This window comes from Anas acuta, chromosome 9 (assembly GCF_963932015.1).
Source record: "Anas acuta chromosome 9, bAnaAcu1.1, whole genome shotgun sequence".
In the NCBI taxonomy this organism is placed as follows: Eukaryota; Metazoa; Chordata; class Aves; order Anseriformes; family Anatidae; genus Anas; species Anas acuta.
Window position 1 is genome coordinate 10,062,599 of NC_088987.1, and position 26,917 is coordinate 10,089,515.

General features: G+C 39.0%; 2 protein-coding genes across 4 annotated transcripts in view; one reads left to right on the forward strand and one right to left on the reverse strand.

The window, feature by feature from the left end:
• PSMD1 (proteasome 26S subunit, non-ATPase 1) overlaps positions 1 to 26,917 on the reverse strand; it is a 70,356-nt gene that overhangs the window by 21,766 nt on the left and 21,673 nt on the right. The window contains exons 17-18 of the mRNA XM_068691610.1: positions 3,668 to 3,782; positions 586 to 702 (exon numbers count right to left, since the gene is read on the reverse strand). Coding sequence (XP_068547711.1) covers positions 586 to 702; positions 3,668 to 3,782 — 232 coding nt within the window. The remainder of the gene's footprint in view (positions 1 to 585; positions 703 to 3,667; positions 3,783 to 26,917) is intronic.
• On the forward strand, positions 11,437 to 23,101 carry HTR2B (5-hydroxytryptamine receptor 2B). 3 transcript variants are annotated; one of them, XM_068691612.1, is made up of 4 exons: positions 11,437 to 12,102; positions 12,736 to 13,423; positions 19,707 to 19,907; positions 21,993 to 23,101. In XM_068691612.1, exons 2-4 carry the CDS (start codon positions 13,114 to 13,116, stop codon positions 22,871 to 22,873), a joined length of 1,392 nt encoding a protein of 463 aa, XP_068547713.1. In that variant the 5' UTR covers positions 11,437 to 12,102; positions 12,736 to 13,113; the 3' UTR covers positions 22,874 to 23,101. The 3 variants fall into 3 exon arrangements, with proteins under 3 accessions (XP_068547713.1, XP_068547714.1, XP_068547712.1); XM_068691613.1 differs by having other exon boundaries at positions 12,777 to 13,423; XM_068691611.1 differs by lacking the exon at positions 11,437 to 12,102 and having other exon boundaries at positions 12,345 to 13,423.

Here is a 26,917-nt window from a genome sequence, read left to right on the forward strand (position 1 = left end):
ATTTTTAAAAGCTAAACACAGCACACGCAATTCTTTTTGCCTTCCGAGCAGAAAGACTCCATTAAAAAAAATTATTTGCTATAAAGCAACTGAGACGAATCTGACAGCAGAAATTGTTTCACCTGGAAAGCATTTGTCGAGCTACAAAAGAAACAGGTTTTTTTATTGCTACCCTGTATGGTGGTCACATCAAAAATCAAGTTTAGTATCACAAGAAACAACTTTACTAAGCAACGGTTCTCCCATAAATCGGAAGTATAGAGGCCTCTATATATTTTAGTGGAAACCAGTCACTTTGTATCGGTACAAGATGGTTTTAGACCTTTTAAGAAAGAGTATCTATTCATGTAACAACTCAACTTGAAATGTTGTCATCTACCAAGCAGGTTTCTATCAGCATGCATTGCTCCCCCATTCAGAAGTGCGTGCTCTGATCCATGCAGGAGTTTCCTGCTGTGCATTTAGATATTGCTCTGAGGCACATACCCTCCTGCCAAGACTTGCATGCAGTGCTGAGACCTAATGACTTGGCATCATGTTTCCCACCCAGCAAGCTGGTATGCAAGGTATGGCACTATTTATTACCTTTGGGCAGGTAATCTCAGTCTGCTGGATCATGATAAGGGCAGATGCAATCAGAGCTCCTTGACGTACATAGTTCACAGGATCATTTGTCATTGGCTCAAGCAAATTAATCGCTTCCTAAAAAAAAAAAATCATCACAAAGTTAATACTGCTATTTTCAGTACTCCAGGATCCAGTCCTTTTATCCTAGGTTGTAAGATTGGTGCTGTCACATACATTTTTAAACATATTTTGCATGTTCTTGCTAAATAAAGCAGAAATCAATATAGCTAGGGCTTTTCATCTAAAAATTGGGAAGAAAAAAAGCAAGTGATGGATAGAACAAGATCTACCTGCAGAAGTAAGATACATTCAGCACATGAGAACTAATGACAAAGGTATGTCTTAAAATCTACTCATAAATTATACTTTCTTTGCCATTCTTCCCAACAAAATACATCAGCATTAACTTCATTTTCCACTTAGGAACAGATGATCCTGAGATATCAAACATCACGTCAGAGGTTATAAAACAAGCCAGTAAAGTAATCCAGGTCCCAAATTTTTGGCCTTACACTTTATTGTTAGAATCTGTAACATTCAGCAGCACATGAAAGCACTCATCTCAAACTCACATCAGCTGGGGCTTCCTATAAGCACCTACACAGTAAATCCAGGTTTTAAAAACATTTCAAAACATCTATTGCTTCTCCAAATTCACTAACTGCTCAGGTAAGCACAACAGGAACATGATCCACAATGGATCTACCAAGAAGCATTCATTTCAAAGCAGACATTGAATATGAATTATGAAAAGCTATAAAGAGTCCATTGCAATATATGCTGCTTAAACATACCCAGGACCAGCACATGCAGTTTGCAGACTTCTCAGGCTAAATCATCTCTTTGGACACATTTTTATTCTCTATTTACACTTCTGCCACTTCACAAGCCATGACTTAAACATACAAATAATTGTTACAGACACTAATTCATTTCTGACCATCCAAGGTCCTCAGTGCACATTACACAAGACAACCTGATCTAAACTCACTGCTGCCACAAGAAGATCCTCTCCTTCCTCAGGTTCCCTTCAGTTGTACTGATCCTCCCCTTTCCTGTGCTAGCTGCAGCCCTCAATTGCACCTCTCAGTGAGCTTTCCCAGATTGATAATTCAATAGAGACCTATTTACATTTTTTTTGTGTTGTTGTCTGGATGAGTTTTCTCTGACTTTGCGTCTGCATCAATGCACTGGGGAGCTGGACATAACACAGGGAAAGGTGGAAAGAGGGACTGAGGCTACCTGTGTCAACAACAGCAAGTTGTTAGGGGGCTCAGCCAACACTCACCACCCACACTCTTCAGATTTAAGTGGAATAAACCTTAAATAGCAGTTTGTACTGCCGTGGGCTGTACAGATTAATTTGGTCTGTGACAACCCAGGGGCTGTCTAAAAGCACTCCGAAATGTCACATGAAGCAAGCTGTTAGATGCTTTTTGGAACACAATGCAACAGTTTGACACCCACCCTAAGATGATGAAAGAGCTCTTTTAATTTATTATGTGATCTTCTGATTACAGGAGTTGGACGGAATCACTTGGCAGTCTCTTGCACTGAGCTTTCTCCTGTCCACACAAACTGAGGACATGAGCAAATACAATTGAATGCACGAGTGTCCCAGCACAGACACTCAGTGTACTTCTCTCAGGGTGAGGCTTTCCACAAACAAGTTGTCTTTATACAAAACACTATTTCTGAGGAAAACTTCTAGAATAATCCCATGACCTCACTTTTTTCCATGTGAGCTAACTTCAAGACTACGCTTCTCTGAAAGAAGCTATCACAGGTGCCTCATTTTTTGGCTTTAATTCAACACCATATACAGAGCATCCACCATTACAAAAAGCTTTCCAATCTCTGAAGTCGAATATACATGTATGTGGACTTTCAAAACATACTAATATAAGCTTCAGAAGATATGTCTGTATAATCAGACGATCTAGATCTTTATCACACAAAGTATCTAGAAATAAAACAGACTTTGTGCCACTAAAAGCATTTCCACTTAAATCAACTTGTCAGATGCAGCAGGTTAAAAATAATTAGCTCCTTGATTCCACCTTCCACTTGAGAATAAAGCAACCTGGATTAAAAATAGTATTTCAAGTTCACTTTCAAGTCTGCATGCTTTGGATGCTAAAGACGGCAGGCAGTGTATGTCAGCATTCTGCACATTTCGCAACACAAGTGACATGCTGTGGAATCTCGTGTGCAAGAGCCAAAGAGCTAATGTTTAATACTAGCTGAGGAAGGGATGATACAGATAAATGAGAGGTTTATCAAAAACTCGGAAGCATGAAATATTATTTTCACGTGGTCAATCTACCTATCTCAAAACTGATTCGGTACCAGTACAGACTGCATACGTATGTGGATAAAGCAAGAAAGCTTATCCCAGAGTTTACTTGCTGCTTGTCCCACACTGAGCACTCAAATCCTACAGAAGTGGGAATCCTTCTGCTCTAAAAGCCCACTGCCACCCACTGTGAGAGTTATCTTTCACCGATACATCTAAATGGAGAGTAAAATTTACTGGCTGTATATTATTCACCTGAAAAAATGGTACATTTCATTGCACTTCACTCTATATGGATCTCCTGTGAATTATGTACCACAGAAAAGAAGAAAAGAACGAGGAGTTATACAAAGTACTTGCTCTTTTCCCATCATTTACATCCCCCATCCTCCTCTGAAGTGATGTGTACAGAATCAGCTCCAAAGAATAATGATTTTGGAGTACTGAATATGTATTTAATATTGAGTAGCAACTGACAGTAAGAAAACTCCAAGAAAAGTTTTAGAGATAAAATTCCAAGAATGTGGCAATAACGTATAAAAACATTCTTCTACTTTATCTGTTCTGCACAAGCAGGAAAAGAGTCTTTATGCCCAGGACAGTTAAAAAATGTAAAGAAGTGCTCTCCTCCAGTTGGCTAGGAGTGTGCATGTGCAAGGAATCTGATCTATGTGCATGACATTTCTGCACAAATGTTGCTATGGAAGGAGACTGAAGAAAGAGTGGATGACTACTGGTCCTCACCTTGTTTCCAGTGCCCGCACAGCAGATACCCAAAGCCATGGCAGCTCCATAACGCACGTGGGGATTGTAGCTCTCTGACAGCAAAGAAACCACACTTGGACACTGCTCAGGAGTCCTAAAGAAAGGCAAAAGAGAATGTTATTTCTTATTACTGTTCTTTAAAATTTGGAGACTTTACTTTGCTAATATTGGAAAACTTAAATTGTCCTTCCACGCAATATGCTTGCATTTCTCAAAATATATCTGGAGGAGTGGAACAGGTGGACTCAAGAGAAGAACTGGGAAGAGAGCACAAACGAATAAACTTCCCCATCCTAGCAGATATTACACATGGTTCCCACTCTTAAGATCTTCCTTTTTAGTGTCTACTTTTTATGGAGACATTAAAAAGTTACCCAGTAGAATGACATACATATTGAGACTGAGGTCTTTCTCTCTAGAAATCATACTGTTGTGACTGACTTTCCCAGGTGTATGCTCTGTGAGACACACAGTACTAAACCTTCCATCAGCAGACACAAAACCCACCTCCAACATTAAGATATCCTTTAAGCTTGGTGGATTCCAATCTGCCTTTTGCAACTACTGCTTCTGCTCACTCCTCCTCACCTCCACCTAATACTGACAGTCAGGGCTTGTGAGGAAATTTTGATAAATGTACTTCCAAACAGAGTACCAGCAATGTGTACTGTTGCCTCCTCACAATATCATGCTGTGATGTTGCTGTCTCATTTTCCTCCTGTCTTTGTAGTTGCATTGATCACTCAGTTAATTTTGATGCTCTATGAGACATTTCATAACATTGTACACTGTCTGTTTTAGCATTTCTAATGCAGCAAAGACAAAAATGTTTTTAAAATAAGCACGTTTCACACGCATCTGCCTTCTGAACTCACAGGCACTGCAAGCACATCCACCACAGCTCATGTTTTAAATGTACCCAAACTCATGACACCACAAACACAAGAGCAATGCAAGAATGCATTTGGCAAGTACATGCTCATGAAAGGAAAGATGGGAAACTATAAATTGCAAGAGATTAAATTACAGCTGGCTTCAAAGTGGATATCTTCCGGTTATCTACTCCATTTCACTGCCTCGCAGCCTGGACTAGCTTTGTGGCTGTCACACTTGCAATCCTAAATACAGTCTTGCGAGCCATTTACTCTGACTATAAGCCTATTTCAGATCAAAATGTACAAATGAAAACTAAGGTGTTCCTGGCTCTTGGCATTCAGTTCGCAGTTTGTGATATTGGCTCTTTTCTTCTCACCTTTGCCATAATGAAAGATGAAGGTAGGAGGCAGTAGCTGTGGTACACGGGAACTATAAATCATCACCTTGTATTATTAGGCATCTATCAAAGTGCTCAACCAACTCAAGACGTAGGAATGATATTACAGAGTATGCTCCAGCGTTGTTTTTATTTAAATGCATCCCTGAATCATTGAAAACAGGTAAAGGCACCTCAAAGCAATAATATATTCCTTTTGTTTCTTGTGACTGAGGACCCAAGACAAATTCGTATAACCATGTACATCAATTCTGCACCGCGCAGATCAGCTCATTTCTACTCTAGCTATTATTTCTCCCCATTTCAACGCTTTTCCCAGTCTCCTCTGACAACTAGCCCTAAACTCCTGCTTACACTCCCCTCTTCATCTGTTATCGCAGACAAGCAGCACCCACCCAAGCTCCAGCCCTGCTTCAGGCACTGCAGAAGGGACCTGAAGGCACCCACGTTTCACAAGCTACTCAACCCACCAGCAATCTATTTTTTTATGAGTCTTTCCTAAAACACCAGGGGTGGGGGATACAAGAAAAAAACACCACCACACACAAGAAGAAGGGAATAGCTGGAAGCTCTGCTGCCTCTATGGTTCAGCCATGATGAACATTAAGCAAAGGAAAGCTGGGAAACAAAACAAATCTGTCCCACAGGCAAGCAGCAGAAGTGAAGACTATAAACTAAAAGGCACGTTTAAAACTACCTGTCAGTCTGTTGGTCAAATAATAGCTTGAATGCTGACAACGTTTACTAAAAATGAGCTGATGTGGAGACTGGGAAGCACAAATCCTATAATAAACGAGCGCAAGCATTCAGCTGCACGGAAGATTTCAGCTCTTGAACAAAGACTCTTAACACCTTTGTGTTTGCTTAACTTCAGCAAATGTTGAACAGGCAGATTGTAAGCCAAAGAAGAGAAAAACATCTTCTGGCAAGGATGTAATTATGCACTTTGAAGCATTAATCATAAAATTCCTGCTCAGAAAGCTGGATTTTATAGAATCATTAACTTGGATGGATTTTTGTGTCTGCAGGGTCAGAAGTACCAGCATAGCTTTTTTTTTTTTTTTTTTTTTTATAAAATCAAGATGAATGCACACCAACTGATTACAGAATTCCTAGTCAGATTTATATTATTTGTAGCCTTTATTTTGAATGCTTTTGTCTCATACCTACCCATAAAACAGTCAAACATTCTGACAGGTGGCCTTCTGTAAATCCACTTCGGGAGCTGAAATTATTGAAAGGACCCCACCACTTCCCTCGGTCCCACAGCCCTCTCAACCCTGCAACCTTCAAAAAGTGCTTTCCCACTTATTAGAGAACGAGAAGGCAGAATCACAAGCAGGTAGAGGAATCTGAAGAGCCTTGTAAAAATGCTTATCAGAGGAACAGGACTTCAATGTACAAGAGCACTGCTGGCATTGAAGTTACAGCTGTAACATTTGTTTGCTCGCTCCGTTGCTGAGATGCTTTACAAAATCTTACACACTGTTGCCACAAGGTTAGCCAATATAAACCCTAAACCACACTCAGTAAAATTCATAAAACTCAAAACAATTCTGTCAAGCGATCAAAGGAAAAAACTTAAAACGCTCTCATATGCAGTTACAGCCTGCAATCCTGCTCCTGTGGCATTATTTCCAACCGGTAATCCAATTGTGGAGTATGGTTAGAAAGTGATCCTGCTCTCCTTCTACTAGCCTGAGGTTTCCAGCCCTCACTCAGAGTGCAGCCATGCAAACTGCAGACTTGACATTCAGCACAACCAGGAGGCAGCTGTGCTGCTGCTGCTGGAGGAAGCTTCCACTCCACCAGGACCAGACCCCATGCTGGTTCCCAAATCTACTGCACCCCTCCAGCTCCCTGCTGGACACCTCCACTGCGACTTATCAGAGGTCACACTCAGCAACTGGATACTCCTGGTGTTAGTAAGGACATCAGTTGTTACTGCAAATTAAACAGATGATAACAACACATGAAAAAACAGAACAACATCTAGAAATCTAGTGGGGAGAAGTTTCATCTGCAGACTCCCCTCCTCTTAAAAGTCAGAAGAAAAACTCTAAGCCTGGAGTATGTTTAATATATTGTGAGGCAACATAGCATGGTCCTCTATTCTGATCTTCCCGTAACAGAAGCCAGTAATTCCATCGCACAAATTCCTACATTAAAGGCTGAGGCACATCTCTAAACTGCCCATCTTTCTAAGATATACAGCCCCATGTCTATTTTTAAACCAAATTATCTTTAATGCACCGGTTCCTTCCTTTATTCCCAAGGCTGGTTTTGCTCAAGCAGTTTGCTTTTGCAATTACATTTTACTACAACAGCAAAACAACAAAAGAACTGCCTGATTATTTCCTTCATTTTCATTTGAGAATTGCTCAACTGCTCCTACGTAAGCCATCAAAACAAATGTCAATGAATCCACGCCCATATCCAAAAAACAGCATCATAATTTGCCTCACTTTATCCTTTATGTTATCAGGAAATAAAATAAGCCAAAGAAACTTCACAAGTTTGTTTTTTTTTTTCTCTATAGACTTCTACACAGTAGCTGGCTACAGATTTGTTTCCAACCGATGCCAGGATAAGTTTTATTGTTGTGATGTTTGGCCTGCAGATGAAGGACTCGCTCCAAGGTTCAGTTTGGTTTGTTTGAGAAGCCATAAACAAAACCTTAAAAAAATTAAGATGTACCACGACAGCAATGAGAGATTATCAGCAAAACATAGCAGCTAGCATTTTATTAGTTTTACTCACCAACTGGTTCCTCTCAAAACCACCACAAGAAACAAACATCCTACTTAATTGAGGATTTTGAATCTTCACTGAAATAGACAGGCGCTGCCTAATTACTGCCCAGTGACCTCAACTTTAGCCTCAGCTTTGATCTCCTTCCTAGGGATATTCACCTCCTTTATGGTTATAATTAAATGGGAATTAAACATGAGATTTATATATATAAGTATTATATATAAGGGCTGATAGTTAGCTTTTAATTGCCCTAGAGTTTCTGAAAACTAAAGGAAGTAGTTTTTTTTTTCTTTTTTGTTTTTTTTTTTTTTAATGTAGCTTTACTTGGAATCTGTAAGGTACCTCTACCTTGTAGCTTTTCTAAACGTAAATTAGATGTGCAGATGCAGAATCATAATTCTTTACAAGATTTGCGATTTGCCTACAAGAGCCTTACTGGCACACTAAAAGTTAAGAAACACTTTTAGGTACATTGATCGTTTAATTTTTTTATTTTATTTTATTTCTTGGTCCAAGAAGCAAATACCCATACCACAAGACAAGCTAAAAGCTCTGATTGCCACATTTTGAAGCACTTAGTTTCTTAGATTACCTCCCAGTTAGAATCACATTCGAACACCTTTGTGCAATTTATCCGCAATTTTATGACTTAACACATCTTGAAGGGTGGAGGACTATTGCCATTTCTATTTTAGCAATATCTGAACATGAAACCATGTTTATGTATAAAAGCTAGCATCAATAAGTAAATAAACAGAATGCTGAAAATAAGCCATCAGATTGCTCTTGCAATTCAGACTAAAAATGGAAGTGTCTGAAGCATCAGTAACATGCATTTATTTTTTAGTCTAAATATTTAAGGGCTTTACAACTAAGTGAAATATGAAATGTTAAAGAACAAATGTCAAATATATCTTTTAAATTCCTCATTAAGTCTCGCCAGTCATATTTCACGTTATTCAAAATATTTATAAACTTTCTAAACTATTGGGCAGGAATTAATCATTTGATACAGTACTATTTCTACACATTGCTGTTCTTGTCCAGTGACAAAAGGAAAAGCTTAATAGATATTTCATTTCATACGTGAATGAGTTAATAAGGGAGGAATGTAGACGTCTAATTGCAGTTTGCATGAATTTCAGATGGAGGATGGATGAATAGGGAACAACACAGAAAAAGTGCAGAGAAAAACGCAACAAATTGACGTATTTCAGTGTACATTAAGCATGGGTGCAAATCCTCTCCTTCTCTCTTGACAAAAAGGATCCAAGCGATTCCCATGGCAGGCATCTCCTGCAGCTATTTCACACGACCCAGGCTGGTTCTCCTCCATGTCTTTCTCTGCAGTGCCTCCCAGTCGCACACCCAAGACCTGCTGATGGATGAGAACTTCCAGGAGGCCTCCCACCACCAGGAGGACCAGGCTGAGAGCTGCAGACAGCCACAGCTTCAAACTGGAGGGCTACGCACCTCCCAAACAGCTCTGTCACCAGCGACAGCTCACGTCTAACGTAGATATTGGCCCATTACAATGCAATAGCATGGGCAATGTGAATACAGAAATAACAGCAGGGGGATCTGTGCACACTTCAAACACTCAGATTACTGTAGACCGTCTTAGCAAGGCCTAGGTTTTAATACAGGAAAGGGGCCGGGTGCGAGGCAGGACAGCGGCCTACAGAAAAGGCCTAGTGAGTAGCCAAGCTGTCTTCACTGTGTGCTTGAGATCTGTCACAGATACACAGGCGTGTACGTTTCTCAGAAATTATTCAAGCCTGGGAAGGTTCAAAAAAACATCACAAAAGGCAGATAAGCTCTCACCATCTGAAACGAAGCAGCACACAAAGCAAGCTGACGTGCTGTACGAGCCAACACATAACCAAACTCTCGTCCTCTGAGAGGTCCTAAGAAAATTGTTTTCATCTGTATTAACAAATCCTTCCCCTTTCAATTAGATACGAATGCTTTCATACAGCTTTCATCACACCGGTCTGCAAGCAATAGTACAGCCTTCAGGTGGTGCTTCTAAGTGCCTCCCCCCTCCCAATTTGTTTAATTTAGCCGTTTTAGCAGCTAAAGAGATGTTTTCATCATATAAATTACATTATAAAATCCAATGAGGCATTCCAGAGAAGTGGGAACGCTTGATTTTCACTTTGACGAAAACAACTCTTTAATGCAGCAACCTACAGAGATGTTTCTCAGATGTGGTTAAGATCTGTGAAGGAAATTTATAATGCAGAACTCAAGCTGACAAAATTGCATTTCTAACTCTGATACTTCCCCCACATTGAAGTGATTGAAGGATAGTGCTACTGCACTGTGAAAGACAAAATTTGAGAAGAAAAAAAACAACAAACCACTTTATAGATAACGCTTCAGAGCCAGCACAGGCTTACATCAGTACACGATGCTCATGATGAGCTGGTTTCTGATAGATGCATTGTCTGTATTTAAACCCCCAGAGCTTTTAACTCTGTTCTTTAAATTTGGAGAGGTGATGTGAAGATCAGCACATGCCATATACCCATAAGTAGACCACTGAAGTTAAAGGATTAATCTATCTTTTACTATACTTCAGTGGTTTTACTCTGGAACTTTTTTTTCCCCCCGCACATTCATTATTTAGACCATCCTGCCAATATTTCTGTCACCAGAAAGTGGCAATAGTTCCAGCCGCTTCTCAACACGGACAAAAATAGCTCTGGTGTTAATGATGAAGGAAAACAAGCTTCATCTGCACAATCAGAAGGAGTGAAAACTGGCCGTGTTTAATCCAAAAGAAAATTTGGTAAAGATTTCATTCCAGTTAAATTAATGCTAGGAGAGCCTTCAAATTTTATAAAATAGTACAGAAGCTGATTAGATAAAGTTGAGATTAAGGAAAATGGAATCCAAAAGCTTCTTAGTCCAATACAGTATTGCTCCATCCCCATTCCTGCATTTGTATGTATTCACTCCCTTGCATGTGCTCTGTCAGTGCTGTCAGAGGTGACAATGGGGAGGTGGTCACATAAGGAAACAATTACCATAGCTGGATTCATCTTTATTTCCTAAGATAGGACTTTCTGAAGAATAAAGATGTCAAAAGTCAATTGAAAATGAAGACATCGTGAAATCTTACCAAAAGTTTCCATTAACAAGTTAAAAAAAAAAAAAAAAAGGAACAAGTTATAACTACTTCTCTGGAAATTCTACAGCGCTATCTGAAAAAGTTAAATACTTCTGTTCATTTCTGACAGCAGCTTTCTCTCTTTGGCCCCAAAGTAGCTGTATTCAAAAGAAGTTTTTGTTTGCTTTCTAAACAAATATGAATTGATTTGTAGTTCCTCCACGATCCAAATCCCAGGTTGAGCCCGGTGAGAGCACTGAACAACTCAGGGACTGTAACGCCCAGTAATATACCAGAGGCCAGACCGTGATCTCACGGTCTTTTCTGGCCTTAAACTCAATGACTCTTACACAACTGTCCAGATAATGTCCTTGGAAGTGAACTTTATTTCCATTTTTATGCAGAAATGCATGAAGTTAGAGACTACACACACATCTGACTGAAAGTTGGAAGGTAACAAAAGAGAACATTCGCAGTAATAAGAAGCAGCTGCATGTAGAAAGATTGAAAATCACAGCCCACACACTTAAAACTGTGCTCATTGGAGTGTTTACATGGTGGTAGAACTTTTTAGGGTTAACTGCTTCCAAGCAGAGAGAGCTGAGCGCGAGCGCGCGTATGCACACACGCTATCCTGCGTGTAGTTCCAATAGTCCAGCAGGAAGGGTTCTTTGCAGGGTCTGCACATCCTGATAGAGCTACAAGGAGCATACATTAGAGTACTGGAGCGCTCAATCAATTAACCCTCTCTGGCTTTTTTCCAGCTGAGCCCCCACTCATTTATTTCCCTGCTTTCAGGCACGGAGCTGGATCCACCGGAATGAATCAATCAGCAAACAGCAGTAGCAGCGGACTGCAAGTTTTCCTAACGAACAAAGAAAATCGCACTGAGACTGTGCTAACTACTTAAATAAAATCATCAAAAGAATGGAAGGGCAGAAAAAAAAGAATCTTACTTTTATCTTTCTTAAATGCAGCAAGAACACTTTTTTTCCTCCATTCAAGAGCTGGAGAAAATACCTGGATCAGGAAGATAGTTTTCCCAAAAAAGAAATTCTTAATCTCGGTGTGAAAAGAAACATAAGTGCTAAACAAAAACAGGCAAAGAGAGACAGTTCAGAAAAGAACAAGAAACAAAAACAAATGAACAACTTGCTTTCTAGAAAACAGTAAAAAGTATCTTAAAATCCATCACATGATGAAAAAGAAGAACAATTTACAAAGGATCGTCCTGGATATAAAGTGAACTCTACTCAAATCCAAGAGAAAAAGGTAAGGCTTTCTTCACCTGAAAATTACAGCACATCAAGTCTTGCCAGTACCCGAGTGTGTTCAGCTTATCGACATGACAACTGGCTTAGAGTCTGCTTGAACAGGGAAATGTAAGCGTTAAGTCTTCAGCAGAGTTGAGAGAGAGAGAGAGAGAGAGAAAAGGCTGTGCTTAATAAAAGCCCTGCTCAGATTACAAAAACAAAAGGAGGTTTACTCACTCCCCCTTCAAGTAATGGGTAAATTTAGATGTCTCAGTTCCATAAATCTTTACTGTCCCCTTGAGACTGTCACCAGTGTTTTATTGTCTACAGCTTCCTGACCCTCACCTGATAAATTAGGAACCGTAGACATTAAAACCGAAGCCTCATACATCATTTCTGAAGATATTTTTGGGGTGACCCTCTGTGGAGAAATAGGATTCTTAATAAGGGGAAATATGGGAACTGCCGTCTGCCTACGCACACGCTGCTGGAGACTAGACACTGGGGAGAGGAGGAGTTGCATACACACAACGCGAGCATCTGTCTTTGCATCAGTTTGTACTTAGAAAGAGCAAATCTACGTACTCTATAGCTAGAGAGAACCGTTTGGCATCCAAATTCATCTTATCACTTTTTTTTTTTTCCCCTACAGCAGTAAAAGACTGGAGCTAATGCACTGCTTACTTTTCTCAGCTATTGAATTCTCTCGTGTGATCGTCTGAAAGCCGAACCTCACTCTAAAGGGGAGAGGGGACCACCGAACCTGAGCGGGCAGAGATGGACACAAGACAAGACTTTCATTTTTAAGAACTAACTGCGCTCAGCAACGCACAGGATAAAAAAAAAAAATTTGGATACCAGCTCTGACATGGTTACTGTGGCTCAAAATAGCAGATGACCAGTTCACCATACTGACCATGCTGGCCTTTCTTCAGGACCATCCTGGACCAGAGAGGCGCACTGAAGTCTTACACCGTACGCAATTTCTGCCCAAAATACGGCTCCTGAATATATTCTGCTGGAAACAAACATGTCCCATCCTTTACATTTCTTGAACGGGTCTGGAGCTGACAACGGATCTTTGTCACCCCTCTCAGTAACAGGAGAACCCAAAGAGAACTACCCCAATGATGAGCAAGGGAACAAAGTGCGTTGGGCAGCTTTGCTGTTCCTGCTGGTGATCATCCCCACCATCGGGGGGAACATTCTCGTTATCCTGGCCGTGTCTCTGGAGAAAAAGTTGCAATATGCTACCAACTACTTTTTAACATCCTTGGCAGTGGCAGATTTGCTCGTGGGACTGTTTGTGATGCCGATTGCCCTTCTCATAATATTGTTTGGTAAGTACAGTGCGTTTGTTTCATCAGGCAAGCATCCTGGGCACAAACTTGGAAGTCTAATTTAAACAGAAAATTTGTTTGCTTTCCACTATTAGGGTTTTAAAAATCACTCGGATAAGGGCTCCAAAATCTTTCCTTCCTCTAACTGTAATATAGTCTAATGTCTTTATGGGAAGTATACCCACTATGTTCTTTGATTTGTAATAAACCATCCAAAAAGCACCTGAAACTTAGAACTAAATCAGACAGGGACATGGGAACATTTGTGCAGTCGATCATCGTTTTTAATAACTTCAGCACAACGTTGAGATCTGTTCTACTGGGTATTACACTAGTTGCAGTCAGTCTCCTCTTAGAAATCTGACACTAAGTGATCTGGGTAAAATAACTAAACTGAACAGTTTTTAACTCTCTGGGATTAAGAGCCACCTCGTTTTATCTTGATATCAATTCCATACTCCGTGAGCAGTCAGAGATGGTTCCTGGAAGCATCAATGTCAAGTTTTACCAGTCTCAGTTTCAGGGAAAGTGATTTTCTCCTGCCCTAGGAAAAATGGTTTGTAAAGTGTCCCATAGAATTAATTCATCTGTCAAGCCACAGCAGCCTCAATGCATCCATGCACCTGATCTTCAAGACTCAGATTCACCATTCAGTCTGGTTCACAGGGAATAAAATACTTATATTTTATATGATTATACATCGGGTGTGACATTTTCTTTCTACTTAGTCATTACAGAAGAAGAATGACTTTTTCATATTTTCTCATGCCCAGCTTTATTTCAAATACCACTTTTGACACCCAATCAGAAACAGCTGCATGGAAAAGTCTTTTTTTTTTTTTTTACTCCTGAAGTTTCTTTAAGAATATTTTTTCCCACCTGTATGACACTAGAATAGACAATTTAAAATGCAACCTGATATTGTTTTGACAATTTAAAATGCAATCTGATATCGTTTTTTCAAAAAGTTTAAGGATTTACAGAATTATCTTTAAGATACAGATACCACCGGGCTCTAGATAACAAAAGGCTGCAGGAGTTCATGTTTCCTTTGCTATATCTCTAAAAGTTGCCTAAGCAACAAGCAAACAACTATAAACTTTATTTCAGAAAGTGCATCAGTAGCTTTGCTGCAGAAGACTGGTAACACTTTATTAACAAATGTGTTTATTCATTAAAGGACACTGAATTTCTGTATATTACAGACTGTTTCACCCTTAACAGGCTATGAATTGGGGGGAAGAATTCAGGGTTGATATCATAAAATAGGCAGGTGTTTTTTTTTTTTTTAATTTCAAGCAACAGTTTCTATAAAGATAAATGAATGTATATAACCAGAACTGTGATTTCTACCTTGAAAAAATACCATTGCCTACAAAAAAAAAAGGATGTAATGTATGCGCACATGTGCACGCGTACAGGTGAAAAACTTCTGTATAAATGTCCACACAGATACTGTAAGTGCTTAGCTCCTGCCAAAGACTGCACTAATGAGAAGAAACAATAAAATTATTAATTAAGATAAAAAGCACCAGTATTTGACTAGCAACCAATAAAAAGAGAGGGCAGGTTCTGGGCTTTGTGAAGGTGTGGGTGGTTTCTTTCTTTTCTTTTTAAATTTTGCTCAACTAGTAACTCCCTTTCGTTTTAACTTTATAAAGAGACTATTGCTCCTTAATCTCTCAATTAATCCAGTGCAAAACCCTGGTTACAACAGTTTAAAGCATGCTAGGAATCTTACAAACAAAAGCATCTTTCACAGTGCAGGAAATATACCAGAAAGCAGTAAAATTAGTGACAATTAACTAAATGAGATTGTGACCAGCCCTTCACGTTTCAGTTTCAGCCACTGCTATCTTGCATTTCTCTCTGGCTCCCAACCAGAAAAGCTGCTTTGCCTCTTTACCAACTGGCAGAAGATGCTGAGGTGTTTACAGAAGCCCAAAGCATGAGCAAAGCATAAGGAGTTACTGGAATGAAGCAAGAACATACTTCTGAGTACAGAACAAGTCTAAATCTTGAAGCTACATTATCCAGATAACTGCTTGAACATAGAATAATAATTGATAGTCAGAAAGCCAATTAAGTCTGGCCTCCTGGCACTTTCACACAGGAATGTTTCTGTTATAATGAAATAGCTGTGTGCAGTTTTTAGATACGGAATACAAATATTATGCTTCAGATGAGACTGATATTTAATTATGTGGAAAATATTTGAGGAAAAAGGTGTGAACTAAAATGCGGTCACGTTAAATGATTTTGGAAAAAAAATAATGTCACAATGTTCAAATTCAAAATCTACTACAGCTATTGGCTTCATGCCCTGACGATAGACTTAAAGGAAAACCTTCAGAAATAGGCTGTCACTGTGATAAGCAGCTGCTCTTTCAAAAAAAAAAAAAAAAAATCTGAAATCAACTCACAGGTATAATACCATGAGCAGCAGATTTCTTCTTCCCAGCAGTGACTAAGACGTTCTCCAGTCTGAATATACACTGCGATTTTGATTTAAGAATACGAGTTGCAGAATATACAAACAGTTCATTGTTTTTATTGGTTACTAAATTCTTCTCATTTCTTCCACAAAAAGGCAGGCGTGTTAGGAAATAATTGCATTCTCTGAAATCTAGCTTTCAGAAGTTACCAAAATTTATAAACACACAGAACTACCAAAGAAATACCAAAGCAAAACAAAAACGTTGCTATTTATCAGATGGCGAAATTAGCAAATTCTTAAGAAGGAGCCTCTAATTTACAAAGCCTGCAGCAGGAAAAAGTCTGTTGTCCATGCCTTCATAGGCAGTGGTTTACTTGCAGACAGGGTATGTGCCACCTTTTAACTTGTATTCTCGATTCGCACGTACATCCACTTAAAAATCAGAAGGTAAAGCTGTGTGTCCTAGGCTGCCAACCCTAATTTTTGAGACCTGTCAAAAGGTTTCTGACCATCTTTCCCCGTTATTGATTTTGAACCACGGCAAACCTTTCCTTCTTCCTTGTGGTAACAAGGACTTATTTCATTGATGGCTACTTCCCAATATCTCAAATCTAAAAATAAATAATAAAACCAGGGTTTATTTCCAACAAAGCAACTTTATAAAAAGAATACCTAGGTTAAAGTCAAAAAATGGCACAACAGTGAAAAACCACTGCTGACACTACAATTGGAGCGGAGAAATAAAGGCAAGCAGCCATGGGAGTGCGAAAGCAAGGCAGCAGCCCAGAAACCCCAGGCCTAGAAGTCCCCAAAGCCGAATGCTGCCACGAGGGTGAACAACAAACACACAGACCACAAACACGCACACATCAAATTGAAGATTAAAGCCTAGGCTTAGCTCAGTTGGCGATTAAAGCATCAGATTTCCTTCTTGGTGAAAACATTGTTTTCTAACAGCAACAAAATGACTCCTGTAACAAAATCACTTACAAGCAACACATTTCAGGAGCCCCTATAGCAAAAGAACAATTTCCAAGTCTGTTTAAAGATCTCTCAATCATGCCTATGCATGCACACAATAGGTGCTTTCTCCCAAGCCTTCAAAAAAAGCTTTTGGCTTACAGCAAGAGCAGCTCTTCTATACTGTACTTTGTTTTGAGGATTACACATTTCCAAGGTATTTCCTATCAATAAATCTTTCTGGAAATAAAGATTCTATTAAACAAGAGCAGACAGTTGTGTTAAAAGCTCATCTTACTTCTCTTAAGGTGCAAGAGAAACCTTAAAATACGTATTTGATCTTGTATCAACTAGAAATAAGGAAAATAACGCACAACAGTGGCACTGCTGCATTTAGGGTCTGAGACCAGGATTGTAAGGACTATCTTTTTATCTTATAGCACCCAACAGCTAGAGAAAGCAAACAGGTTTTCAAGCCAGCACATTTGTCAGCTAACACAGGCATTTGAATAAATAAATAAATCGAATCCACTAGTTGTTAAAATCCTCATTTCAATTCCACACGAAAAAAAAAAGAAGGTGGAGAATCCCAGCAGAGTAAACCATTTAATGCTTTGTTTTTTTCCTCTAGAAGTGTGGATCTGTAATAGGAGAATCCGAACTTCAAACAATCCAAACTAAGCACGACCTGTTAGCAACTCCGTATGGACTGCTCTGACAGGACTCACCCATTTTACCTTCAGCCTAAATTATAAAGTGGAAAAACACGACCGCTTGTTTGTTCTTTAGGGTCAGACATGCCTTCGAGGTGAAACTAATGTTCTGCTTCTTCCCTACTCCCGAACTAACAGAACAGACAAACAATATACATGAGGAAAGCACAAAATCATAGCCTGGAACAGTATGTTCAGGGCTAGGCACAGAGCTTCAAACGTGTACAATGAAACAAAGTAAAATATGAATCCCAGACGACTAGGTGATTCTTCAAGACTTACAGGTATCAGAGTTTCACTATAAATATATGTTTAATTAATAACCATATTCATCAACTCATTACCTACTGCATTTACTGCCTACTCTGATTTTGTATGGATAAGATCACCTCATACACACAAATATAACAGTACACAATGCTATAGCCACGAATGCAGAACCTTACTGCATTCTGCATGCAGTTCAAAAGAAAAAAAAGGAAAAAGCTTTCTCTCTTCAGTTATACTTCCCAACTAACGCCCTACAACTCAAAGTTGCTCTGTGTCAGGTAGCTGTTTCAATACATCTATACTTAAAAACACTTTCTGTTGTGAGGTATTTGAGGGATTTCTTTTGCAAAAGGCAAATTAACTGCAAATGGAAAGAGTTTTTTTTATGCTGCAATTCTCCAGAAAGCAAAGCAGTTATAAACCAGGGAGCAGCACGTAAGCACTCTGAACAGAAGTGTTAGCTCCTCATTTGAAATCTAGCAGTGTTATCCGTGTGTCCTTCAAGATGTAGAATACGCTTTCCATTATTCATATTTTATCTCAACTAATCACTCATCATGTAAGCCAACAAATAGTTCTACTTTTCTGCAGTGAGCAAGAACATTTAAAACCCATCAAATCAATTATTTAACTGTTTTTCTTTTTTATTCTGGCTTGCTTTCTGGTTGCATGAACCACAAAACATTTTGATTTCCTTTATCTTGTTCAGAAGGGTAATGCACTTCACTGCCAGTTAAAAGTGTAGATAGAAATCATGAACATGAACAACTATTTCAAAATAAACTAATTATGATTTTCTTATAACTTTATGACATTTTGGAAGCATATTTCAATTAAAATATCTACTGTTGGAAATACGCAGCTAGACATTAAAATTCAATGGTTACTGATTTGAAACTAGACCATCACTCTTCCTTTTTGCCTCATTTTCTACACCATCCTCACCTGGAGGTGCCCTGCTTTGGGGATGGGTGACATCCAGCGTAACGCTTCATTGACCCGTTCTCTATCTAACAGGAAAGGTTTCCAAACATGGGCAGCAATGCAGAAAAGTACATACTGTCTTTATACCATTTTCTGTTTTCTGGGGCTTATTACTCGAGCCAAGGTAGCAACACGCTGTTTCCATCTACCAGTCACATTATGAAAAAATGTTTTAATGTCAAACTGCTGCACCGTCACCACACTGACAGGATCAAGCACTACAACATCCCAACATTCAGAATAAGGAGATTAAAACCAAATTTCATTTGTCACAAATATCTTTTTTTTTTCCTTAGTCATTATTCAACAAAGAACCAAGTTCTCTGACAGTACTTTTAATGAACCTACTGATCAAGCACAGCTGAGTTTTATAAGGAGGGAGAATTTAAGCAAATCAGTCAATACCATCAGAATACCAGCCTTTTGCAACCTGAACATTACAAAACTTTTAGCTTGGACCCAATGCAGTTGACAGACCATACATTTGCTATGAAGACTAATATGAGAGACAGGTAACTGCTGTCAGAACAGGATTAAATATTAAAAATTCGTATCAGCCTTCTTGGAAAAAAAAAGTACAAGAAAGCACCTCGATGTTTATAAAATCTCTAGTCAGAAGAGTCCTGCTTCTTTCTAGTTTCTGCACAACTAGGCTTTCAAGATTACCACTAATTTCAAGATCCAAACATGGTTCTGCAATGACTAATACATTGATTATGACCTACTACCTCCTGCATTTAATACAATCTTGAATCAAAGGATTAACAGAAATACATAGCTGAAAAAAGTCATTTAAAATGTTTCTGCAGAATTATGGACTTCAAGGGTACTGATACCAAGGAGGGAAAAAAAAAAAACACTACACACCAAAAACACTCTCTCAAGAAAAGATTCTAATGAGTTTTCTGTTCTCTTTCAGATAATGCCTGGCCTCTTCCAGCTGCCTTGTGTCCTATCTGGCTGTTCCTTGATGTCCTCTTTTCCACAGCTTCCATCATGCACCTCTGTGCCATCTCACTAGACCGCTATATTGCGATTAAAAAGCCAATCCAGGCTAGCCAGTACAACTCATGGGCTACAACAATCATCAAAATCATCATCGTTTGGCTCATTTCAATAGGTATGTGAGGCTTGGAAACTGGAAAAGCAATACAGAAGCTTCTCATGTCCAAAAAAATAGGTGTAAGCTGGGCACAAAGACAAATTTGACGAAGTACTATATGGTTTGCAGACCATAACACCTGGGCTGGTCTAAGTCCACCACTTGGATCATGTGTGGCTACATCAAAAACCTGCCTGGATAGCTGCTCCTTATCAAGCTTACTAGAAAGGTCAAGGACTGAGCAGGCCTAATCATCACACTTCTTTATGGTCCCAAAAGTCAGAAGACAACATCTGCATGGCTAGTATGTCTCCTGGGAAAGCAAGATCTCATGTTTCTGTGGAAACAATCTAGTATTCTGTCCCAAGCATAATTTTAAGCCTTGAGTATATGCTGTTAAAAACCAGTGCCTTACTTACAATCATCTCATGAAACAAATTTTGAAAAGGTTAATTACTTGCACCAAGAATAAAAGATAAGTGAGCAGCTGGCAACATTCACACTGAAAACTGAGATGCACTGGCAATGTATCATACAGAAAGGCTACTACCTTTAAGCCAAAAAAACAAAACAAAACAAAACAAAAACCACCAAAACAAACTGTTGATATAAAGGATGCAAATGTATAAACACTTATGATATTAGCTTCTCTTTGTTGTGTATGTAGCACATCGCTTGCTTTCAATGCTTACAAAAGTCTTTTCAATGAGCTGGGAGGTGAAAACATTGAATTCAAGTAACTAAAATGCATAGCAGGCAGCCACAAGCATAGTGCTGTTGTGCTCTGTATGCAAGAGGAAGAACAAAATTATTCCAGATTACTTAAGGCCAATGACGCATACAAGAATAGGTACATCCATCTTCTTGACTTAGACATACGTGCCTAAACCCAGAAATTTCAACTTGAACAAAATTCTGGAAGAGCTATGACGATGACAGGAGAAAAGACATATTTCTATTTTATCACAAAAAAGGAAACTGTTAATGAGACAACACACTTACAAGCTGACCTTTTAATACCCGATGTATTGTTATTAATCAGTGCTGTACTTTTCATTGCTTTTTATCTAACATGAAAGTACCCTGCAGCTGAGCCAAATTTCTCCAAATCAAAGGTTAATTTCATTCAACCCTTGTTTTAAGCATTTGCTCTATCTGAAGGTGTGCCTCCACTTAAGAAAGGGGTCAAGTGGTTGAAGGGGAAACCATTTCACTGCTTGCTGCCCCCGACCAACCTTGGTAAGCAGAGCAGCAGAGGACTGCAGTAAATACCTACATTTTTAAGTGGTATCAGGAAACATAGCACAAATAACGTCTACCAGACAGCAAGGAACCTGTTGTTTTCATTGTAATGTCAGACTGCTGGCAAATGAAGTGCTGACTGTAATTTAGTGGTTATAAAAAAAATCATTTAAAAGACAAGACTGCTAACATTTTTTTAAATTTTTTTAAATGAGCAGTGAATTACAGAGCTCGCTAGCTAGCCTCATTTAAACACTCTTAAATATCCAAGAGACTTTAAACAACAAATCCATCTCAAATACACACACTGCATAATTCTGGCATCTATTTAACTACTTGTATATACCACAGTCAAGCAGGGTGAAAAAATCAGCTGTATTCAATCACTTGATGTCATTAAGATAAGAGGGAAAGACAAGTTTTAAGTATTTACAGAACCAGCCTTCAAGAAGTACAATGGTTACCTCAAAAAAAGGGGGGCAGAGGGAGAGGGAAGGAGGTGAAGAGCATTAGGGAAACTCATTTCAAGGGAGGAAAAGCCATACTAATTGCGCTGACTAGAGTCAAAGCAATTCATGTGTTTTACACTTGAGAAGTTGGCAACCTCATACTGCTTCCTCAACCTCTAAGGGTTAGTCCCAATCTCGTTAAAAGGGCATTCTGTTAAAGCTGAGCTTGCCAAGTCTCACAAAGTACTATTTTCCCAATTACCCACGTGAGGCCCTCAACTCATGTTTTCTCTGTAACCCTTGTGCCTACTCCCGAGTTCAGGAATTCTTTAGAGACCCTGAGGCTTCAGACCCAAGAAAGGAGAAGGCAAGCAACCACCATATACTGAAATATTTGTTTTTTCTCCTCTAGGTATTGCTATCCCAGTCCCTATCAGAGGCATTGAAGATGGAAATGGCAACTCTACAAACATCACGTGTCTTCTGACGCCTGATCGTTTTCATGACTTTATTCTATACGGATCAGTGGCTGCGTTCTTTATTCCCCTAGCTATCATGATAGTCACTTATTTTCTGACAATCCAAGTGCTACGCAAGAAGGCCTACTTGATCAACAAGCCACCTCAACGTTTGACTTGGTCAACGGTGTCCACGGTTTTTCAGCGTGACACAACACCTTCCTACTCACCAGAAAAGGTGGCCATGCTAAACGGCTCCAGAAAGGACAAGACTTTGTCCAACGATATGCCCATCTGCAGAACGTCTACAATTGGGAGGAAGTCTATGCAAACCATAACCAATGAACAAAGGGCATCAAAAGTTCTCGGGATTGTATTTTTTCTTTTCTTGCTGATGTGGTGCCCGTTCTTCATAACTAACATAAGTTCAGTCCTGTGCAACTCCTGCAACAAGGAAGTTTTTCAAAAGCTCATGGAGATATTTGTTTGGATAGGATACATTTCCTCGGGAGTGAACCCTCTTGTCTACACACTCTTCAACAAAACATTTAGGGAGGCTTTCAGCAGGTATATCACTTGCAACTATGGGACCACAAAGCCTGCCAAGATCCTTCGGAAGTGTTCCAGCAGGATCTCTTTCAGGAATTCTGTGACAGAAAATTCCAAGCTCTTTGTTATGCACGGGATGAGAAACGGGATTAACCCCATAATGTACCAGAGCCCAATGAGGCTGAGGAATTCACCTATCCAAGCATCATCAGCCATTCTGCTGGACACGTTGCTGCTCACAGAAAATGAAGTTGATAAAACAGAAGAACAAGTAAGCTATGTATAGTGGAATGGCAGCCACGTCCATATCATAGGATTACTGTCTGTATTATTCTAGGTAACTGTGCTATAAGAGGTCATAAATACTATTGTTTTATTTATGCAAGCAATATCTTATAAATTTATAAGAAATCTTCGCCTCCCATTCCGTGATAAACAATGACTATTGCAAAACTGTATCCTACAGAAAAAGGGAAATAAATAAAAGCTAAATCAATGTGAGTATCTAACTTCAGTTCTCATCATCTACAGTCTCTTGATTTAAACCTACGCTGGTTTACTCTGGGAAAACAAAACAGCACACACGCTCACTGCACTGCCTCCTGCAGTTCCACTGATGGGACTGCACACTCAATTATGAGATTTTTTTTTTCCTCTGTATTGGGGGTACCACAAGAAAAATCACTAGCTCCAGAGACCATAAAGTGCCTATTCACATTCCACAAACAGTAAAACCCTTTGTTAACAAGGTGACAAAAATAAATAAATAATCCATGTGTGGAAATTATCCCTGTGGTTTTACTGTAGGGAAGCCATAATCTCTTACCCACCTGAATTTCATCACCATTACTCTCACATACAAACAAGCTTGGCATTAGCAAATTTGTCACAAAAAAAATAGCCTTTCTTCTTTTCATACTAAGAAAGTGAGAGCATCCAACTAAAACAGGGCAATACCGCATGAACAATCATATGTAAAACAGGACAGGCAGTACCTGGAACATCCCTTTAATTTATATGAGCAAAGTTCCTTTTTGTAGCTTTTAGAACTTCAGTAAAAGCTGTCTGTGATCTGCCAATTGCGTTCCCAAAAGGCAGCAGGGATGAGGGCAGTATCTAGACCTGTATACGTTAACTGCTCAGCTTATCTCAGAAGCATTTCATTGGACTAATTAATGCTGTACGATCACAGCTCCCATCCTGTACTCTCTTAACCACAACACTGGTAAATCTAATCTTCCGTGAGAACACAAAATTCATAGAAAGAATTGTTTTTCACAATCCAGACAAGCTAAGATTATCCTCTAAGAAGTCAGGAGCTTCTGACAGTCCCAGGCCATATCCCCTTTGGGAAGGGAAATCAGATTTCCCCAAGGTACTGGAGTTCTGACAGTAAGCAGCCAGGTCACCATTTTTTCCCCTGTAGTTTCCATTTACAGCAGAATTTTCAACCCAAGCTTTGTTTTCATTTTTAATGCTTTCAGAGCTCTTTAGTTACATGCTTAAATTATGTACAGCAAAAAGCTTAGTTTTTTTATCCACAGAACAGAAAGTACTAAAGATAACATGTCCTTCCAACATTTATTTATATATATTTAATTTAAAACATATGCAACTTCGAAACAGAGCCTGATGTAACAAATACCAGCGTGTTCCAGGAGAAAGTATTAAAAATACTTTTGTGGTACTTACAGTAATTTTGCTCCTTCCTACCCTTTTTGGAAATAGTCACTAGCCACTGAAAGTTAGAATAAGCTCTTAACTGCTCTTATACCCTTTGAGTAATCAAAATCTGTTCAACAGGATCCTGTAGTTAAAAGCCAGAATTACTGCTTTGTTACAGCTTTGGCAGATGACTATATCTAAAAATATTTGAGGATCAAAAGCCTTTAATAAAACCTGGATTACTTAAAAGCTCTTAAGGGAGACAGAGTAGTAATAAAAAAAAAAAAAAAAAACACACCACAACCCCCAAACTTCCAGGCATTTAGCTGAAATCTTCACACATCCGTATCCCATTTACACTAAAGCAGGAGTACTGGTACCAGGTAGAAGTGTAATCACGTCTATAGACATTGTGATCAAAGACCAAAAAAAAAAAGATTTCCTGCATTATTTGAAATGCAGGAACCAGCCTTCATAAGGAAGGAAAAAAAGCGTCAAATGGGCACAGTACTTGAGGGGTTATTTCCCAGCAGCTGGAGAGCAAGACGCAGTCATCTTTGAAAACCCTCCTGCTTCTTAATAAATCCTTGCAGATTGAACAAAAAACTTTCATACAATAAAAGCAGTAATCATGTACTTTCAGAATGAAGATGAACCTCCAATTAAAAAACCCTCATTTCTGATTATAAAGACAACTTCTTGGGCTAAGATTACCACACTTGAATAGGAAGAAGGGGAAGGCCAGATAGATGAGAAGGAAACCCTGCCTTTCAGAAAGACACACTGGCCCCATCTGCTGATCTCAGTGGCAACAGCTCCCAGTCCACCCAGTTTCTCAAAAAAAATCTCGATCTCTCCAGAAGTTGGCAGAAGCAGCAGGGAGGAAGAATTGTGAGGATTGCTTGTTGAAATCTTGCAGCTGTCCTCCCTTCTCCCCAGCAAATGTACTACTGAGCTCAAAAAACAAACACTATTTAGTGTGTTATTACAAGAACAACGGGAGGGATATCTTAAACCTGGGAAGAAAACCACTGGATTAACAATCCCACCATCAGCAGCAATTTTTATCTTTCCAGCAGAAACACCACAGATGGCTACCAGCATCTGGAAAGAGCAAGAGGTAGCTTAGTCATCTTCTGGGTGACCCTGTTCTTGTACAAACATCAATCTCCAGTGAGCAACGACAGCAGAAGTAATTTGCTTCAAGCGTTCCCTAGAGAACGATACCAAAGACTCTTTATAACTTACGGTTGGACTCCAAGGAACAAAAAACCCTGAAAAGGTCTCACCCAGCAAAAATGTACTATGTCAAGCCAGCACACACGTTTCTCAATTTTAATAACCAGAAATAGAAGGTCACCAGGTTCCAGTTACTGAATTTAGTCAGCAGCAATAGCTAAATTGAGACATAAACCTCAAAAGGACTAGTGACTAACCAAAAGTCTAGCCTTCCTACCAAAAAAAAAAAAATTTTTTTAAATTCTCTGTGCACAGAAACGTATCAGCTAGAGAACATGCACATTCAATTTAACATGCTAAATGTTAATGCACAAGCAATTTCTCTTTTACAAAACAAGCTGAGAATTCAGGCAACAATCTTGTAAAGTATACAGACAGAGGGAGAAGAAAGATGAAGATGCAGAACTATGAAATAAAAACACAACGTACAGAAGAGTTCTTGTTTTGGAAACTGTATCTACAAGAACAAGTATGAACAAAGACATTGTCTTCGTTAGCAAGACATGGTGAAAAATGAAAAGGGTCACTGCAAGCTACTGTAAGAAAGCACAAATTGGTTATACTGTAACTAAGGATGATATGTTCATGATGAGTAAGATGGGATAAAGACTACATTCACTACCATCATCTTGTTACACTCATTTGCACAAATATGTATTTTTAAATGCTGGTTCTGAAAAGAGAGTATTTTTATAGCTTTGAGATTCCTACATAAAGATAGCACTGTAAGTTATCATCGATAAAAGATTTGCAGTCACTTGTTAGCAGAACACAAGACCTTTAGGGGTCACGCACTCCCCGTTTTTACCAAAAAAAGACTTGGTCAGAAAACTCAACATTCTTTTCTCCAGAGTGAAATGTTCTCAGTTCTTTAAGAATTGAGCCCATGCCAAGCCAGCCACCTGACCAGCTCTATGCCCCCTATATACTACAGGAAATAACTCACAGAGTACTTAGTTGAGTTTTCCTCATTATTACAGAAACTTGTAATTGGGTAGATTTCACTCCCTTTTAAACTACTAGAGAACAAAGACAAAAGTTAAAGCTGATCTGTAACATGCAACCACTCTGAGAAGAGATTTTCAAAGAACAATGGTCAAGTATTTTGTTGCTGCTGTTCTTCTGTCAATTTTTTAAAATACATTAGGAGATAGCCAATGTTCTGACTGCCTATCTAATTAAACAAAAATTAAAGCACAGACATGGACCTATCCACCTCAACAGTCTTACTAAGAGAAAAATAACAGAATTTGAAGGCTAACAGGGTAAGTGCCTTCAAATTCAAGTAAAGGGAATATTGTAAAAAAACTACACACCACAAAAACAAACAAGCAAAACCAACCTTTAAGCCTATTTCAACTAATCTCGACTATGGGGATATAAAACACATTTTAGGAAACCAGTCCCCAGCCATCCATGGTTCTGC

What these genes read in the sequence shown, in the direction of transcription:
- HTR2B (XM_068691612.1), top strand. Translation starts at nt 13,114, where the DNA reads ATGTCCCATCCTTTACATTTCTTGAACGGGTCTGGAGCTGACAACGGA. An exon ending in CCTTCTCATAATATTGTTTG is followed by an intron (nt 13,424 to 19,706) that starts GTAAGTACAGTG and finishes GTTCTCTTTCAG; the next exon opens with ATAATGCCTGGCCTCTTCCA. An exon ending in CGTTTGGCTCATTTCAATAG is followed by an intron (nt 19,908 to 21,992) that starts GTATGTGAGGCT and finishes TTTCTCCTCTAG; the next exon opens with GTATTGCTATCCCAGTCCCT.